The 18,009-nt window shown below is 36.9% G+C and overlaps 1 protein-coding gene across 7 annotated transcripts in view; it reads right to left on the bottom strand.

Moving 5' to 3' along the window:
- The window catches only part of ntng1 (netrin G1), a 168,173-nt gene that overhangs the window by 9,061 nt on the left and 141,103 nt on the right, over positions 1–18,009 (bottom strand). For 2 of the 7 annotated variants that reach the window (XM_015374994.1, XM_015374993.1), the window contains exons 6-7: positions 11,544–11,711; positions 7,025–7,159 (exon numbers count right to left, since the gene is read on the bottom strand). The exons of 1 other annotated variant lie outside the window; for it this stretch is intronic. In XM_015374994.1, the coding sequence (XP_015230480.1) occupies positions 7,025–7,159; positions 11,544–11,711 (303 nt within the window). Of the gene's footprint in view, positions 1–7,024; positions 7,160–11,543; positions 11,712–14,190; positions 14,251–17,949; positions 17,995–18,009 lie in introns of all 7 variants that reach the window. 4 more of the 7 variants (XM_015374996.1, XM_015374999.1, XM_015374997.1 and 1 more) reach the window with 4 other exon arrangements.

The following is an 18,009-nucleotide window of genomic DNA, read 5'->3' as shown; positions in this document are numbered from 1 at the left end:
TTAAGACAAACATTCTGGAAAATATTAGCGTTTCGTGTTCATTTTGACTTCGTGTGGACGGGGCCTTACTTTATGGTTGTGGTTAAACATTTTGTTTGTTTTGTTACCTGCTTTTATCTTATTATATTTACCTGCTTTTATTTTCCTTGTATTTGACTGTTTAATTTATGTGAAGCTCTTTGAATCGTCTTTGTGCTGAATTGTGTTATACAAATAAACTCTTCTTGAGAACCTCTTATACAAATGAAGGAGAACATTTTATATACATTTGTGAAAATGTTCCATATAAAAAGAACTGCAGGAACCTTTCATACCAAGTAAACAAATATTTCCAGTTTAGTCACAAAGAACAGTATTTAACTAGGAAGGGTTTTCAGTGAAACAGGTAGGTGTTCTATTAGGCCACGGGTTTTAGTTTTATTAACAATTTTCTGTTTAATCCTCTATTTGTATCTGCGATCTTGGGTCAATATTTTACCAATCAAAACTATGATGTTTGCTCAGCAACCTGCTGAACTCCTAACAAAAAGATTTGCAGTACTGAGTAATATTTGGCTTCAGCAAAGACGACAAAGGTCCCAAATGCAACAGGCCAGTAGCTGACAACTTCAACTACTGAGGGTCTCATATCTCTTCCCCAGCCTAGTATACCCAGGCCAACATTAACCAAAGGTCAGAAGTTACTGCTGGATTGTGTGTTAGACAAATTATTGTTCAGTAATGCAACTATTTCTATTATCTCAAGCGGAGTCGCGAGGGGTGCTGGTGCCTATATCCAGCTGTCTATGGGTAAGAGGCAGGGTACAACATGGACAGGTCACCAGTCCATTGCAGGATGGTCCTACAAAAAAAAAAAAAAAAGGCTGTCATATGTGGTACACTGTATATACTTTATATATCCCATGCAGCTTTTTCTTCCTTTAGCAGATTCTTCTTCTTTAACTATTTGAGCTTATATAAAAAGTTAATTTCTCCACAGTGAGATCAGTAAAGTCAATCAATGAATCAAGTGTTGAACTGTTTTGATTGGGAAAATATTTGCCAGGGATTGCTGATATAAAGTGTAAAGCCATGTTGAATAGCTTCTTGTTATAACTAGAAATTTCCGGTCTGATTAAACATCTTACAGATTAAAGGAAAATCTTCTTCTTTTAATAATACCCCTTCCTATCGAAATACCCTTCTTTTTGTTTCTATACGACAGGTTCTCATTAGTTTGTATAAAAGATTCCCACTCAATGGATAATTGTTTCTTACTATATTGTATAAATGGTAAAGCTTTTCAACAGTTTATATTGACTGTAGCATGATAGCATTTTACTAGCAGGGTTTTCAGTATAGTATGTGGGAGAGTGTGATTTCATATGTGTAAAGGAAGCTGATTCTGATTAATGTCCAACATGGCATCCCATACCATGATGCCCCCAACATGTTCAGGTCTAGAGCATTGATTCCCAAAGCTGGGGTGAGAACCCAATTTGGGGTACTGGATCAACCAGTAATAGGATCTCGAGACTTACTACAAAAATTGAACTAAACAAAAGTAAATATGTATGTTAAAAATACAAAAAAAAACATTGCTTAAAAAAACAAAAAACAAAAAAACAAACAAATTAATTGTTGTCGCTGATTCTGTTTGTAACATTACTCCTGCGATCAACTGATTTTGTAAAAATGTTTGTTCACTCAATTGATAATTTGGGTCAGTGTATTTAATTGTTGCTAATTTGTTTAAAAAGCATTATTTGTCAATTTTATACCTACTTTAAAGCCAATTGAGGCCTCTAGACCTGCAAAAATAATCAAGTTCTGAAACATCTAGTTTGCTTTGTTGTTCCTTTATTATAGAAACAGAACATAACATCTATCAAAATATACTGCCATGCGTAACTAATTTTCGTACTCTTTGTTACTTTTTCGGGGAAAGTAACTAGCAACTATGAATAACTTCTTTTTAAAGTAACTTTCCTAACACTTCATATCATGTCTATGGGAGAAGCAATGAAGCAGAGGAACACCCCAAGATAGAATTGTGAAAAACTGCAAAAACAATTTATGCCAAAAGGGATAGGATACAATTAGCACTCTGAAAATAATATGAACCTGTTCCCTGAAGCGAGAGCGAGAATTGTGGAAGTATTCAGATTTAGCTGCCATGCTGACAGCATTACTGATGGTATTGATACCAATACTTTTATCTGGCCTTTAGTTAAAGTGACAGAAAAGTGCATAGAGTACGCAATGCGCATGATACATGTCATTAGTTCAAGTTTTGTTAATGTTGATAAATAATGCACCACAATCTTAATGTCTGCTAAGAACACCTGCTAAAAACATCTTAAGGCTCAAAAGGGACTATATAAACATTATTAAGAGGAATGCTTGCTGTATAGTGATTTATTTGAAGATAGGATTATGCCTTTTTTTTTTGTTTTGCCTAATCCGCTTTAATGTACCTATAGATTACCTCTGTTGTGGCGACTTTAGTGGCCAGTTAGTGAGGTTGAGTTATTTTTTAGGAGTCAAAGTAAATAAGGTTGAATACAGAGTGCAGATTTCTAATTCATATTTGAAAAAATTCATAAAAGCATAATATCAAAATCATTTGGCTTATCCAATCACATTACTGAATTGAAATATGATAACAAAAAAGTATCCGAGGGATGATTTTGCATGAAACTGTTATGAGAATAAGAGTAGTAGTACAAAATACAAGATTGTTCATACGGTATATCATGTTTTCCACTAACAAGTTAATGTTTATTTATAAAGTTGTGAGCTCGTGCCTTTTTCTTTTGGATATTTTGTTTTGTAATTCAAACTTCATAAAAAAACATATTCCCCCAATTTCACCTAATTTTAGGTCACAAGAGCATCAAAACAAATTTATGGAAATAGGGGGGTCTGTTTGCACTTTGCTCAATTCACTGATTAAAATCAGAATTTCTCACCAGCTTCAGTCAACATCTCCGGTCTGTATGTTTTACAGAAAGTAAAAACAAAAAACATTTTTCGTTATTCTGGTATCTAGTAACCAGAAATAATATTAAATTCAATGTTAATGCAATTGAGGATACAGATTAAAATAGTGTTAGTAATTTTTCATTGTGAAGTAATAACTATATTGTTATTTCTTTTTCTCTTAAAGAACTATCCTGTTCAAAAATAATCCAGCTCAAGGGTTAAGGCTGAACAGCAAGTTCAGCTGAATTCAAAGGGAGGTCAAGGTAATTGCCATCCCCTGCAGCCACCGTGCTTTATCACCTGCCAATTAAGCAGAGCCAAGATCTAACATGAAACAAAGTTATTGATTATTTGAAAACAAGCGTCAATAACAAGTTTTGTCAGACATGTAAGTTCAGTAAGATTAAAGGTGCTGTAGCACCGACATAGCCTCAGAACCTCCTTTCAGAGCTCTGCGGCTCTTTATCCGCTTTCAATTCCCCCACATCGACCATTTCGCATTACCACCAGTAAACAAAGGCAGCGCAGGCAGTAAATGACAAGATTTGTTGTGTTTGCCTTTGATATGAGTGATAATATTTAGAGAAGGAACCAGTGAACTAGGTGTGCGTGTCTGAGAAAATGATGTGTTTGAGGAGAGATTTAAGTTTTAATTGCATTTTCCAGTCTGACTGCAGGATGGGTCTTGGTCATGAACAGAAGATCTGCATCAGCAAAGGCAAAAAAAAAAAAAAGACCAAGACTGAAAAGTTTTCCAACTGTCACTCTTAGGTAGATAGTAACTGTATAATGCTTGCTATCACCATGAACGTATCCAAAAACAATTACAGTGGCTTTCAAAAGTTACCTGAAATTAAAGGTTGAATTTTATTATGCTAATGTGAAAAAAAGGGTACTTAACTGTAAGGATTTTGTTGCATCGTTGACTGATAATTTTGATTGAGGGTTGTGTACAACATATCTGAGCATTAGTTCCCTAAATAAGGGGTCCTTCTATCACTGATGAACTTAATGCTATTTTTAATCTCTTTCCCCTCATTTAGCTTTTATATATTCAACAAAATATTTACATGATAAACATTAAACTTTACAATGAAATGTATAAACATGCAGCATCCTTTGGTTTTATCATATTTATTTAATCTTATTATGACCTGCTTTTAATTAGGGTTAGTTTTTACACCTCAGCTTCAACTATAACAAGCTGTCAGCATTTGTAATGTTTGCATTGAAAGCCAAATTAGAAACTGTGGTGTTGTGATGCGGATTTGACTGTTCTGTTGGTGGTTAAAAAAATCAAAATGGTATCTAAACATCAGGAGATTGTGTGTAAGTAGTCGTTCTAACATTAATATTTTTATCCCTGGGTGTAAAATTTGGGTGAATATGCATTTTTACAACAGTCTCAAGTAACCTGCCAAAACAAGAGACTGATTCTAACGCCATACCACATTAGGATTTAATATGTGATGCTTACTTTGATGCCCTTCTAAAATAAAATGATGTTAAAAAAATTTCTGCCTAGTGGTGCATCAGGATTTGAACGTGGATTAACCCTTGGAGGGGATGGGATGTGAGCCATGCTTGCCTCCCCTTTTCAAACGTCCCTTTGTGTGGAAACAGATGTGCACACTGACAGCGTGTGTTTACTCTGTACACACTGAATACATTAGGAACCACCAACAAGTTGCAGTGGAAAAACAGTGCATTTTAATGAAGATCCATCTGTGCAAAAATGACTAAAATAACTTGCTGTGCTTTGCACTGAATATAAATCATAATGCTGCAGGTTTTGCTTAATTTTAAAGTTGTAGAGAAACAATGAGTGAATACAATTTGTAAAAAAACAAAAAAACAACTAAACATCTTTAGGTGGCAATAGGTTTTGCAATAATCATACTTGCTATTCAGTGAGAATGAGTGCTGACCTGTGACTGACCTTCCTCGTCTCATCCACCTCCACACACAAACTCCGTAGATAAAAGGACATCTTGATATATTTTTTGTATTGGATAAAGTTCAGGACATTCTCCTGCCTCATCGATGTGCCTGTTAAGCTATTGCAGAGTAATGTGCAAGCAGAATAATATAATTTGCAATTTTTTAGGTGCAATGCTTTTACATTTAACATAGTTTATTTATTCTTGGGACAGGAAGAACCAGTTCTTTGGGTGTCTTAATACTGATTCAAGTGATTTAAGTATTTGCCAACACAGTCACCAATACCTGCCACACTATAAGTACTACAAGTACAAAAATATAATAATAATAATATTATAATATAATAATGATTAGGGATAAATAACACAATCTCTTTCTCATTTGCCACTATTTCTTTATCTGTTCCTCGGTAAAGGATACATCTTTAATCATTTTAAGATAAGAAAGAAATAGTGTTTAATTGTTCATATGGTTTAATATTAATAAAACAACAGTAGCAGCATACTCTTAAAGTAATTTACAGACATGGTGCTTAGCAATCATTCACAAAGCTTTTCTATTAAAAAGAGTTAATGCTTCTGATAAAATTGTCCAGGTCTGAAAAGGAGAAACCTTTTGTGATGTTGCCATGTTTCAGCTGATGTGATTTACCATGATGCTCCCCATCATGCACAACCAATATAGCAGTCCATGCTTCGTTCTCCATCACCAGCATTCATCCACTAACTTTAGTATAAATATATATGCACTTTTGCAGCATAATTTCAATTGATGTTGCAAAGCTCTTGGAAGTTTTCTGATTTAGTATGTTAATGGTGCTTGATTCACTGCACATTGGGAAAACCTCTAACAGTTAGTCTGTAGTAAAGCCAATAGCAATCGATGGTATTATATATTGGCTGTCTTATCAAGATGGATCTACTGTGAGTACTGTGGCTCTAGCATCTCACAATGGTGTACGACACACATCCTTGGTATTTTAAAGAAAGCAATTCTTAACTGTGGCTAATGGTGTCAACTGATGCCTATCTCTTTAAATGATTAAAATGTTCTTTTTTTCATTGGATGCAACATAAGAACTTACTGTGTTCAAGAATGTTGCTCCTTTCATTGCTTGGTACGCATCGGTCAAATATGCTGCTATCAGAACCAGATGCACTTAGTTAAAACAGGGCATCTATGATCTTTAATTTTTACATATTGTAGCTTATGTGAAGAAATTATATTTTCTCATGCAGCTCTTTAGGTTGATGTTTGTAGCTTTTGATGAATGTCTGCTCTCTTAGAATAATAAGATAATAAACAACTGGCTTTGATCTAAAAAGAAAAAAAAATAATATAAACATCCTCTAAAATCGATCCATAAATCATCTCACCTGTCACAGTTTTTTTTTTTTTTTTTTGCCTGGTCAAAAATCGGAGAAGGTTTAAATGTCTTCTGTCTTTAAATTTCTCCCTCAAAAGGTTTAAATCCATGTCTTTCTTAAAGTTCACATGTCTCTCTACCTGTAGGTTTGTCGCTGATAGCATGACATGTTGAAAACAACAAAAAAATTGGTGACATTTGTGGGAAAACAAACTTTATGGGGCATGCTTTGTAAAATGACCTGAGGAAATATAAACGATAGACTATAATGGATGTGTGGGGCCTAAAACGACCTATTTTCTCCTTTGGAAAAAAAAAAAAAAGATAACATTAGTGTTGGACATCACTGTCCTGTTTGTGTGCTGGCAAAGAGGATCACAGGCAGTGTGTCAAGCAGTCAATATTGACTCAGCTGTTGTGTCGACTGTGTGCGACACGCCTCTGCGACTGAGCAGCATGCATCCTGCCATGCCGTTGCTTCTTTGTCTGTTTGAGGCCACAACGGGCACCTTCTGATCCCGCATTAGTATTGCAGCCATAGGAAGGGTGAAATGGAGGTTCCGGTAATGGCGTAGAAAAGTATGCAGGAGATTTGTCGCAACAATGATGGAGCGCATATACAGCGCATTCCTCCAGCCAAAGCTTTGGAATCACACAGAGAGAGCAAACATCGAGGAAGAAAGCAGAAGGAGACAGAGCTGAGGCAGAACAGTCGGGCAGTTTGGACATGGGGAGAGTGGTGGTTCTACTTACATTTGCAGCCATTTTCCCACAAATAGCCGGGTAGACACTCCTGACACTTGGGGCCCGTAGTGCCCTCCTTACATATACAATATCCTGTGCCATTACAGCGATCACTGACTGAGCCAGAAGGATTACAATTACACTCTGAAAAAACAAGACACACACACACACAGGCTGGAGAACAGGTCGGTGCTTTGACTTCCCGGCACACGTCTAGGATTCTCACAGCTTTTCGAGTTCTGTTACAGGTTTTCGTATTAGAATATCAAAGAAAAGTATGTTTATTCCATTGAATCAATTCAAAAAGTCTCAAAGATAGATTCCTTATACACAGTGGGATACGTATTGCATAGCTCAAGTATGTATTTCTATTCATTTGATGATTCTGGCTCACAGTTAAGGAAAAATATTCAGTTACTCAGAAAATTGTAACACAAGATAAGACCAAAAACATGAATAAATACAGGATATTGTGAAGTGGTCATCTTATGACCTACAAATTCATTGGTTGTCCAGCAAAGATTCAATGAAGTCATGATTGGTAATTCTAGATAAAGCTAGTTGTCCCAAAACTGAATATAAGGTAAAGCTAGATAACAAATAATGTAGGGGTATAAAGTCATTTTGTGTACAGAGGGCTAAAAAAGTACTCAGTCAGCCACTGATTGTGTAAGTTATCTTACTTAGATAATCATTAGTGCACTTCAAAGATGAGAGACAAAATGAGAAAAAAATCCAGGAAATGGTGTGGGTTTTATAAAAAATTTGTTTAGTTTTAATTATGGTGGAAAACAAGTTTGCTCACACATGTGGTATTTTTGGTCCATTCCTCCATAGAAATCAACTCTTTTCCATGGGGTTAAGGTCTGGCGACTGGCTAGGCTACTCCATGACCTTAAATGCTTTTCACAGAGCCACCCAAGTGTGTTTGAGCCAGAGACGTGTTCGAAGACCCATCCACCTACGATTTATCTTCACTGCTCTCATTGATGGAAGGAGGCTTCGGCTTAAAATCTCATGATACATTGTCCCAGTTTTTTATTCCCTTTACACAGATCAGTCACCCAGTATCCTTTGCAGCCCAAAAGCATGATATTTCCACTCCCATGCTTCACAGTGTTTATTGTGCTCTTGTTATGCAAATAGTGTATTCTTTCTCTGAACACAAAACGTTGAGTTTGTGCCAAAAGTTACATTTTCTTTTAATCCGACCACATGAATTTCTCCTAATCCTCTTCTCTATCCATGCGCAAACTTCAACTGGACCTGGACATGTACTGGCTTCAGCAGCAGGGGGGAAACACCTGACAATGGTCCCAATTGGTCCAAACTCTTTGTAGGTCATTCGGCAGGTCCATCAATATACTGTAGTTGTGTAATTTATGCACATCATTCTCATGATCATTTTGACCTAACAAGATGAGATCTCACATGGGAACCCAGGTTGAGGGAGATTATCAATGACTTGTTAGTTTTTCACCGTTATTCCAACTGCTCCCACAAGTAATTTATTCACATGGGGTGGGGGGTTGAAGGGATAGTGGGAAGGAATAAACTATATGCTGCATTGTAGATTTTTGAGAGCTGAAACCTGAGTCTGCTCCCTCTGTTTAAGGTTGTTTTTTTCTTTAACAGCTTTCTTTACACCCCTTTCACCCACCCCCATGCAGGGGTCAAAACATCTCGCCTCCTTTCGGAGGCATAGACCAGTATCTGATATTGCAAGTTAACAAAGAGCCCCAAATAATTCCTCATTTCTAAGGGGTGGACCCATTCTTCTGTTTCAATTTGCATGTTTTCTAAGCTAAAACAAGCTTTTGGGCTACTGTATAACGCTTCGAACTTATCGGTAATTCTGACATTTTGAATTGAAAAAGCTTCCTGGAAGGGAAATGTCTTCCAACTTGGAAACAAAGTCTAGTGGGTTGTTTTTTTTAACCTGGATGAAATGAGATGAGGAGCTTCACCAGCATGTATAGAAAATGTGTTTGCTAATACTAATTTTTGGACTTTCATTACCTGCGAGCCAGAATCATCAAAATAACCGAAAAAAACAGCATATCCCTTTACATATATTGAATATATTTGGTTTAGGATTTTTTTTTCCCATTTAATTTCCATGATATTCTAATTTACTGAAACTAACCTGTCTCTTTAACTGTTGACAAAGTCTAACTAAATTTCAAAAATATACAAATGCATCCATTTCAACGGTAATGACGATGGAGAAAATGAGCAAAGAATGAAGTTGATTCTAGTTGCATGAACACTTTATACATATATCATATTCCTAATTAATATTTTAATACTATTCAGTATATGAGAACCTAGCATGCAGTGAACTTCAATGGAAAGCAAAATCAGTAGACCTGATTTCAAATGGACTTAGAAATCCTAAATGAGCAATGTTCTTAAAAATCAAATTATTCATACAGAGATATAGATGGACAGATAGAAGATGGATGATGGTGTGAAAAGAGAAGAAGATCAAAGTTGAGATAACTTTACATTGAAATGGGCATTTTCATAATTTATTCTTTATTTCTAATTAATTAGAAACTGCCTCTAAACACGTACCTCTCTCCATTCTGACATTAGCAGAGAAGAAGGGTCTTATCAATAGCTTTCGAAGAGAACACATAACCTGTTATGTCTCGGGTGACCTATGCTTAATTGACCTTTCCACAGGAACTATAACACTGCAACGTGACACCTATTTTGACAATCCCAGACTATAACATTGCAGCGAATGTGACTGCGTTTCACCTGGCTTCCCCTGACTGACATCCTGGGGTCAGGCAAGAGGAGAGAGGTGACGGCATGTGACAAACTGGGGAGGTCAGAGAAGGAGTCAGGGTGATGGCAAGCTCGGCACACAGTAACGCCTCTGTGACTCTTAACGCCAAGTGACGGGTTTCAGCTGCTCCTCCTGAGGCCATTTCATGTATATGACATATGCACTAGCCTGGCATTTTTGACTGCCTGTGTGACTTTGCTGGAAAAATTTCTCTCAGAACTCATGTTACCTGTCAGACTTCCCCCTCAGGACGTACAAATGCACCTGACACTCAGAGCTGTGAATTCACACTATATATACCAGGGAAATATTTCAGTTGAGAGCCAAGCTATTACCTTGGGAGTTACACGAGTTGTACTGTAGTAGACAGAGCAAAAATAGATGTTTATTAAGGAGTTTGCATATGAGTCATGATGAAAATAGAAATACTAGGTGATGATGGCCTTATTTATGTTGTGTACTAAAAACATGGGCCTTGTATAGCTAGCAGGTGAAGTTCAGAAAAAGCTTGCTTGCCCTCTTTTTAACCAGCTTTTTTATACTGTACAGTAGCAGCCATTCAAAATAGCCCTCTGCCAGTCAAACAGCAGCCGAATGGCAGGATACTGCCCCGTGACTCCCAGCAAAATCCACTCCAACTTCCAGCCACTGGCCTTCTCCTGGCCTTGCATTTTTTTTTTTACTCGAACTCCACCCTATCACTAAATTGCAGGATCTGACCAGGAGATGACGCATCTTAATGTCCACAAATCATAACAGAGAGAACATTTTAGTACAAAGATTGGTGTTTAAAAAGGAATTGTAGGGGACCAGCTAAGGGCCCATCAAGGAATGTGGGGAAATTTTAAATGGCTACTACTGTATATACGTGCATCTGCTACTATGGTGAAGCAGAAATCTAAGCGAAATTTAGTATTCATTCTAACACTTGACATGTTATGTAGTTTTCAAAAGTTAACACGTCAAATATTTGTTATGTCTTTATTAATTTTTATTTAAAAAATACTTAGAAACTGATCTAGAGTTCAGAATTTTTTTTATTATTCCCCCTTTTGTATCTTAGGATAGAATCTATGCTAAAGATTTCATGAACTTGAATCCAAATGCTCAGGTATCTTAGCTGTTTAACCATGTTGTTGTTAACGCTAAAAATCAACAAGTGCATTGGAAGTTAAAAAAAAGTTTAAGGAAACAATTGACATATATTAAACAGATCATATTTATACCTATTGTCATCAAACTTTAAAAAAGAGTTTTTGATATTGCTCTGGACATACTTTACCTACAAATATCAATGCTTTACAGTAAATTGCTCGCTAATTTTTTTCCCCATGCCCTCTGGTTTCACACTAACTTCTAAAGATTAACTGCAGCTAACGAGCAATCACCACAGAGTTTGCAACATAAGAAAAAAAAGAAAATGTTAACCGGAAACTTTACAACATTACAACTTTTCAAGAGAATATCGCTCTTTACCATGTTTGTGCACCGTAGAATCTAAAAGCACTTTAGCATTTTTATTATTATTGCAATTCAATAGTGCCAAAAAAGAAGGGAGAAAAAGGAGATAGGGGGACAACTGTGGGACATGAGGACAGGACAATGTACTTGGGAGACAAACTGGTGTAGAATGGAATGACATTACCTCTTCTGAGAAGTAAAAGACAGTATAGTGAGGTGAAGAGGTGTGGAAGCATAGCGGCAGTGAAGAGGGCCAGGTGTAAGACTAACCTATGCAAACATTTTTATCGTCCAGTTCTGCTGAGGCATTGCGGAAGTAGCCCTGCTGGCACAGATGGCAGTGTTGGCCCCTAGTGTTGTGCTTGCAGCTCACGCAAATGACTTTATTTAGCACCTCGATGTAGCTACATCGTTTGGAGTGGCCGAAGCATTCGCAGTCTTGCAAGAAGAGAGGAAGTATGGAGGGAAGAGACGGGTAAAAGAGGGTTGAGATGTTCGTGCTGCGAGCGCTACAGCAGAAGGGTTAGCAGAAGTCTGAGCGAGGCGCCATGGCATGCGAGGTGAAAATGCTGATGCTGCATGTTGGAGGAGATGTTGGTAGATTATGGTCAGTCTGGCAAAGGTACAGCCAGAGTTACAGACACACACTCACAAAGAAACAGCATTGTTAGTAGGATTTCAGAGGTCACATTACTTCAAGCACATCACAGCACAAAGCGACAAAGATGGTACAGATACATGATTACCACTGGACACCACAAAGCAAAGACAGGTCAAACCATGAATGAAATGGATCTTCCACTACTTGGTAAAAATAGGAACTTTTGTTAATCCTTAATTTGACTCATAAAAATTATGGTGGCTCCTGACAAAGATGTTCATATGTTGTTCCATCCAGGCCCAAGTCAAGTCTCAACTCTTTTAGAGGCAAAGTCAAAGTTCAAGTCTTTCACATTAGAATAAAGTCTCTAGTCACTAAAAACTGAAATAAGAAAAAAAAAAATCCATCTAATTTACCAAATGTATCAGGTTATAAATACAGATCATTCATTTATTAATTAATTATTTTTTTCTTTAAACCTTCAATAAGTGCAATATAAAGACTATCACATAATTGGAAAGCCATTTTTTTAAGTTTAAACAAAGTATTTGTTAAATGACAAAATCAAGAGCTTGGTATAATTTAGGAAGTAACTGAGAGAATCTTAATTTTCAGGAAAACCTTTCCCTGACTTCATAAAAATGTTAACTTAGCAAAGAGAGAAAGACGTCACTGAGAAATAAGTTTATTTTATAATAAAGAAAAAACAAAATTTTTTTTCTCTGATAAATAAATCAGGACGGCCATTATCTTAATGCCACAACAAGCACGAACATATTGATGGAGAGACTATCACCTTATTTCTGTTGATGGGTGATTGATAGGCTGTTGCTGAGCTGCAATTTTCTGAATCAGGGGTGTTAAACCAGAGAAACATCTAAAACATGCAGAGCACCAGCCCTTAAGGACTTACTATGGACAGCCCTGATTTAAAGCCAACAGTCCCTGAAAGCTCCTGGTCGAAGAGAAATAAATAAAAGCCACCCTTTAAACCAACAATAAACAGTTTTCCATCAGAGCTGTCGCTTGTTAACTTTGTGTTTGCTCAATCATAGCTATTATTAAAAATCTACCAACATGGAAGCTGGAGTCAACCCCTTTTTGGTAGGTAAAGAGATTGATGAACATGCTATGCATGAAAATGCCATGACAACCGCTCATTTCAATACATAACGGGGCAGATTTAGTCAACGAGATTATAAAAAAATCCAATGAGGTCTCAAGTCTTTATAGCATGAATCTAAGTAAAGTCTGGAGTCTGTTTTTGCACTTGAAGTGTGTTTCAAGTCTAAGTCACAGATGCTAGTCTTCATGTCTGATTCAAAGGAACTAAAAAATGACATTTTAATCCCAACATATACCAGATTGTTCAGATGTAAAATGATCTATATCATTTAACCAAGATAGCCTTAATACACAGGGGAAGTCTAGGAAGTTTACAACCTATAAGTGCAAAGTTAAAGTAAAAAAACCAAAAAAAGCTATGCATGACGTATGACAATAAAGCTGGTTTACAGATCAGTTGCAGTCTATGTGCAGTTATGGCATTGCTGGTAGTTGGTAGGAGAGAAACCTCACCTAAATACTCTCTGTGAGGTTCAGTCTGTCACACTGAGTGACCACTGACACCATGTGGCACAGATCAGACAGATGTGACCCTTAAGCCTTGTTGGCAATCGAATAGACTGACAGCCTACTCAAGGTTCCAGAATAGGGAGTTTAGCAGATGGTGCTTCCTTCCAAGGGATTGCTGTTATTAAGAATCTGTATTGAGGTCAGTTCTCTCAGTTCAACCAATGCTAACCTGACAAGGCTTGAAAAACAAAAGGAGCAGAAAGTCAAGTCTGTTCAACCACTTGTCTAAATCAGGCAGTCCTATCTAAGTGTGAGCTGAGGCTTTCCACATTACAATGACTTACTCCTTTAGACATAGTCTCAGAAGACAAATATTCTCTCTTCTCCAGAAATAGGCTGAGGTCATAAATCATGCACGCATGAAGGGGGAAAGGAAGGGCTCAGAAACACGTTTGCCCAAAAATAGTTGTAGCAGAAAAGGCCTTTATATATGCGCTGAAAAGAAATGACTCCTTTTATAGTGTTTAGAATTAATTCTTAACAAGAATGATCCCTTCATCGACTGTTTATATCCAGAGTCATCAGTCCAGCACTGAGCTGGAGGTATAACAATAGCTTTGGAGCTCTCCACCACTGTTGTGTAAGGATCAGGGAGGTTAAGAGTCAGTATACACATCAATGGACACAGGGGAAAGGCTTGGGTATCATCTAGGGATGATGTATGAATTCCAGAGCTCCTACCTCGCTTTCTGTTTGCAGCGCGGACAGAAGGGGCAGTGGACAATGCAACTTGAGGAGCTACTAGACAAATTAAAAGCAGAAAATAAAACATAAAAAAACATATTCCAATCCAATATAACACATGTGATGTCAGAAAAATAAAAACAAAATGTTCTCGACACAGTGAAATTGTGTAATAATGATGATTAAAAAGCAACATGTTAAAAGATGAGGAATTATGTCAATGACAAATTAAGAAACGTGTGCCAGGTGGATGACTGTAGCAACATCCGTTCCAAAGGTTCTAGATTAAAAACAATGAAAATCTTATTGTTCTTTTTTCTCTACTTAATTTCATTACTATATCCTTTCTTTCATTAGCAACTCTGTATATGTTTGCCAAGACAAAAAGTATCCCCTCTTAAAAACTACTCCTCACAAAAGGGTAGAAAACAGAATACTTCATCTCCTCTCTTGTGTGTGGTAAAGAAGGTAAAGAAACTGACCAGCAGTGAGTATATCTACCCGTTTTTTGTGTTTTTTTTTTTGAGAAGAGGAATATAAGTTAGAGAAAAAAATAGGTTCAACCGCTGCTTTTGTATTCAGTGACAAAAGGTCTCGATATCTACCCTTCATGCAAAGCCATAGAAACCAGATAACAGAATGTGCTTCTGTTAGTAAGGTTATATATAATACAGTGCTGTGAAAAAGGGTTTGCCCCCTTAAAGATTTAATCTGTTTTTTCCTTTTTGTGTCGCAGGTCAATGTTCCAGATCATCAGTCACAATAAAATATCACGATTTTTACCATGTAAGAGACAAAAAGCTATTTGCTGAAGTTCCATAAAGAAGGAAAAAAGCTATTTAAATTAAATTGTCTCAATGAAAGGACCACTCAAGATCTTTTTAGAGATGCCAGGCAAACCTTATCAGCCATGAGCCTCTTTTGTCTACCATGTGGTTTCGGTACCATATTAAAACTATTGGGCACCTAGCGGTATCCTGTTCCCCACCGCAGGAATCTATATCCATTCCGATGCCAACTACTAATCTGATCAATGATAGGCTGGCACTAGAAACTAAGCAGCTGACGCTGGCAAATGAAAGCTAGTAACTGAGAGGGAGAGAACTCACCCACATTGGCTTGACTTGGCTAGTGACTTGCATGCCTAGGCTGGTCCCTCACTGGATTGTCTACTTCATCTGAAGCCCATTAGGGTTAGCATTGGATAGGCTAGCATTAGAACTGTCCACAGTGGTCTCAATTTTGTTACCAATCCTGCTCCATAGTAACAAACCCCAAAAAGAGTCCTCATACACAAATGGAGAAGTTATTAAACAACTGTCTTATGCCATAAGCCATCATATTAGTTTTGGACATTTGGGACTAATGTATGTGCTGATTAACTTTGAGCATCGGTGGAGCAAATAACCCTCCTGCCCAAAATAACCCTACTCTCCATACTGCTGCATCATCCCCTCTCTATCACCCTCTACAACACTCTACCATAGGAATTTGCGATCCTGTCCCACTACCTGTGGGATTCCAGAGAGGTGCCACATTTGGGGGAACAAAAACTTTATGGCTAAATGGACTTAATTCCTAAAGTTCTGCTTCAGTTAAATATTTGTGAAGTCACTTCAGAACCAGATTGTTGCAAAACAGATGGTCTGGCAGATTATCTCTGAGTCTCCACGAGTACCTAAGACTTTAATCCAGAACCAGGAGACCTCAAAGGACAGAGACCTCTCTGCAAGGCAATGTGAACACAGACTCATCCAGCATTACAGCCTGCGCTAGCTGTCCTGATCTTAGGAGACAGCTCATCTTTCCAAAACCGAGATTAAATGTCAGGCAAATTTCATTAAACAGTTTCCAGCTAAACAATTTGAGTTTAGGTTGATAACAAGAACCTAATGGTGACCACATGGTCCCATATGCTGACATGTTTTGAGCTGTTGGTTTTCTTTAAAAACAGTCCAGTCGTGTGCTAGATACTAGCTCCGTTGTTGTACCAGAACTTAACAAAATAAGCTATTTGGACCCTACCTGAACCCTATCTAAGAATCAATTATCTAAAGTGTTATCTATTTCTGATTAAAGCAAATTATTTAATAAAATATTATTTTAGCCTAAAAAGTTGTATTTACCTTCTTGGATTTCCATAATATGGATTTAATTGCTTTTGAGATGGTTTTAAGAATTGGTTTAAACACATTCCGATTGTTCTTAATTAGTTTAAAACTATTTTGACCTCATTCCAAACAAAGTTTTCATGTGGAGCTCTTTTATATGTGACACCAAAGAAAACATGACACAGGCGATAGTAGGTATACAACCAGTTGCTAGGGTGCAGAGTCTAGAATAAATGACAGATTTGCAGTGGAAATGTACAGAACTATTTTCTTTTGCAAAATAGCTTTTCATCTTGGTACCATTATGTCATGACAGATGAAATGTAAGAATCTGTCACAGAAATGTAAGACAGTGGTACACTTAATCATGAAATCTCAAATGTCTGCAGACAGTGCTCGTGGAGTTTGCTCAGCTCACAGTATATGGACAGTGTGCTTGGCTGTGGGAGCCTTAAGAAAAAGACAAGGCCAAAATTCTATTAAGGGAAGAATTCAATGACTAAATAAACTGCCTTGTAAAAAGGACACGAGTATCCATTTCAAATTTGCAAAAGAACATTATTGTAATTCCCCAGACTTCGGAAAGTATTGGAGTGGAGCAACCCTTACTTTTCCAGGTGTGTTCATTCAGTTATGTTTTCTTTAAAACTATCAGAAACAAAATCCCATCACACTGACGGTCAGGCATGGTGTTAGTAATGGGATAGTTTGTTTTTGGTTAGTGTCCTCAGGACCTGTACGACTTGTCATAATTGATTAAACTCTGAAGTTGGTTATTTTACAGAATCGAAAAATGTCTGTTTGAATGTTAGTTTGGGACCTTAAGTGCAAATACATAAGGTCTATGCAACAGGTGAATAATCCATTCCACATGAGCAAATTCACCTTTGAATGGCGAAAAATCCAATATGTATTACCAAAGAATCTAAGGGTCTAAGTGGCTTTGTATAAGTTTGTAATGAATTTCAACTGAAATACTGGCACACTTAACAGGCTGCTAACAAGAAAATAACAAAATCAAAAAACCTTAATGTGACTGCAATAAAAATCATAGGATAAAGAGAATATGATAAAATCTATCAAAAAAAGCAAGCAAAAAGTTTCCAAGGGTAAAAAGAGTTTCGCACAGGGGCAGCTCTTTTTTTGGTTTCATTTGAAAACTGCATTTTGTATTAACCTAAATGATCTTAAAACTAATAAAACTAGTTACTCAAATAAAAAGCAACAAAAACAAACAAAAAACAGAAGAAAGCAAAAAGGAAGCTAACATTTTTTTTCACAACACTGTACATGATGAATTAAACAAAAAAACTGTTATCGGCATAGAGCCTCATGGAAATCTGTTCATTTTTCCCAACTAATTAGATGATAATTTTCTAGGATGTGTGTAGGTAATCTATAATTTTACAACACAAACACTGAAGGATAGAGAAATTAAAGTACTAAAGTACAGCATTCTAAATACACAGTTCTCCTTAAAATTGTCACAATATATAACCAAAAGCAGTAGATAAAGAGCTTTCTAGTTTTTCTTGTGCCCAGGAAAGGTGATACACGGTACTCCAGAAATGCTTTGGCTACCAAGAACCAGTTTTTGATTATCATCTGTGGAAAAGGTAACTGTGTCATAATCTGAGATGCCTACCTTCTTTTCGGTTAGCAACACCTAGAGATGAGACATTCGGCCGTACTGCGTGCAATTAGA

This window comes from Cyprinodon variegatus, unplaced genomic scaffold (assembly GCF_000732505.1).
Source record: "Cyprinodon variegatus isolate N-32 unplaced genomic scaffold, C_variegatus-1.0 Scaffold111, whole genome shotgun sequence".
Lineage (NCBI taxonomy): Eukaryota > Metazoa > Chordata > Actinopteri > Cyprinodontiformes > Cyprinodontidae > Cyprinodon > Cyprinodon variegatus.
This window is presented reverse-complemented; position numbering and strand designations above follow the sequence as displayed.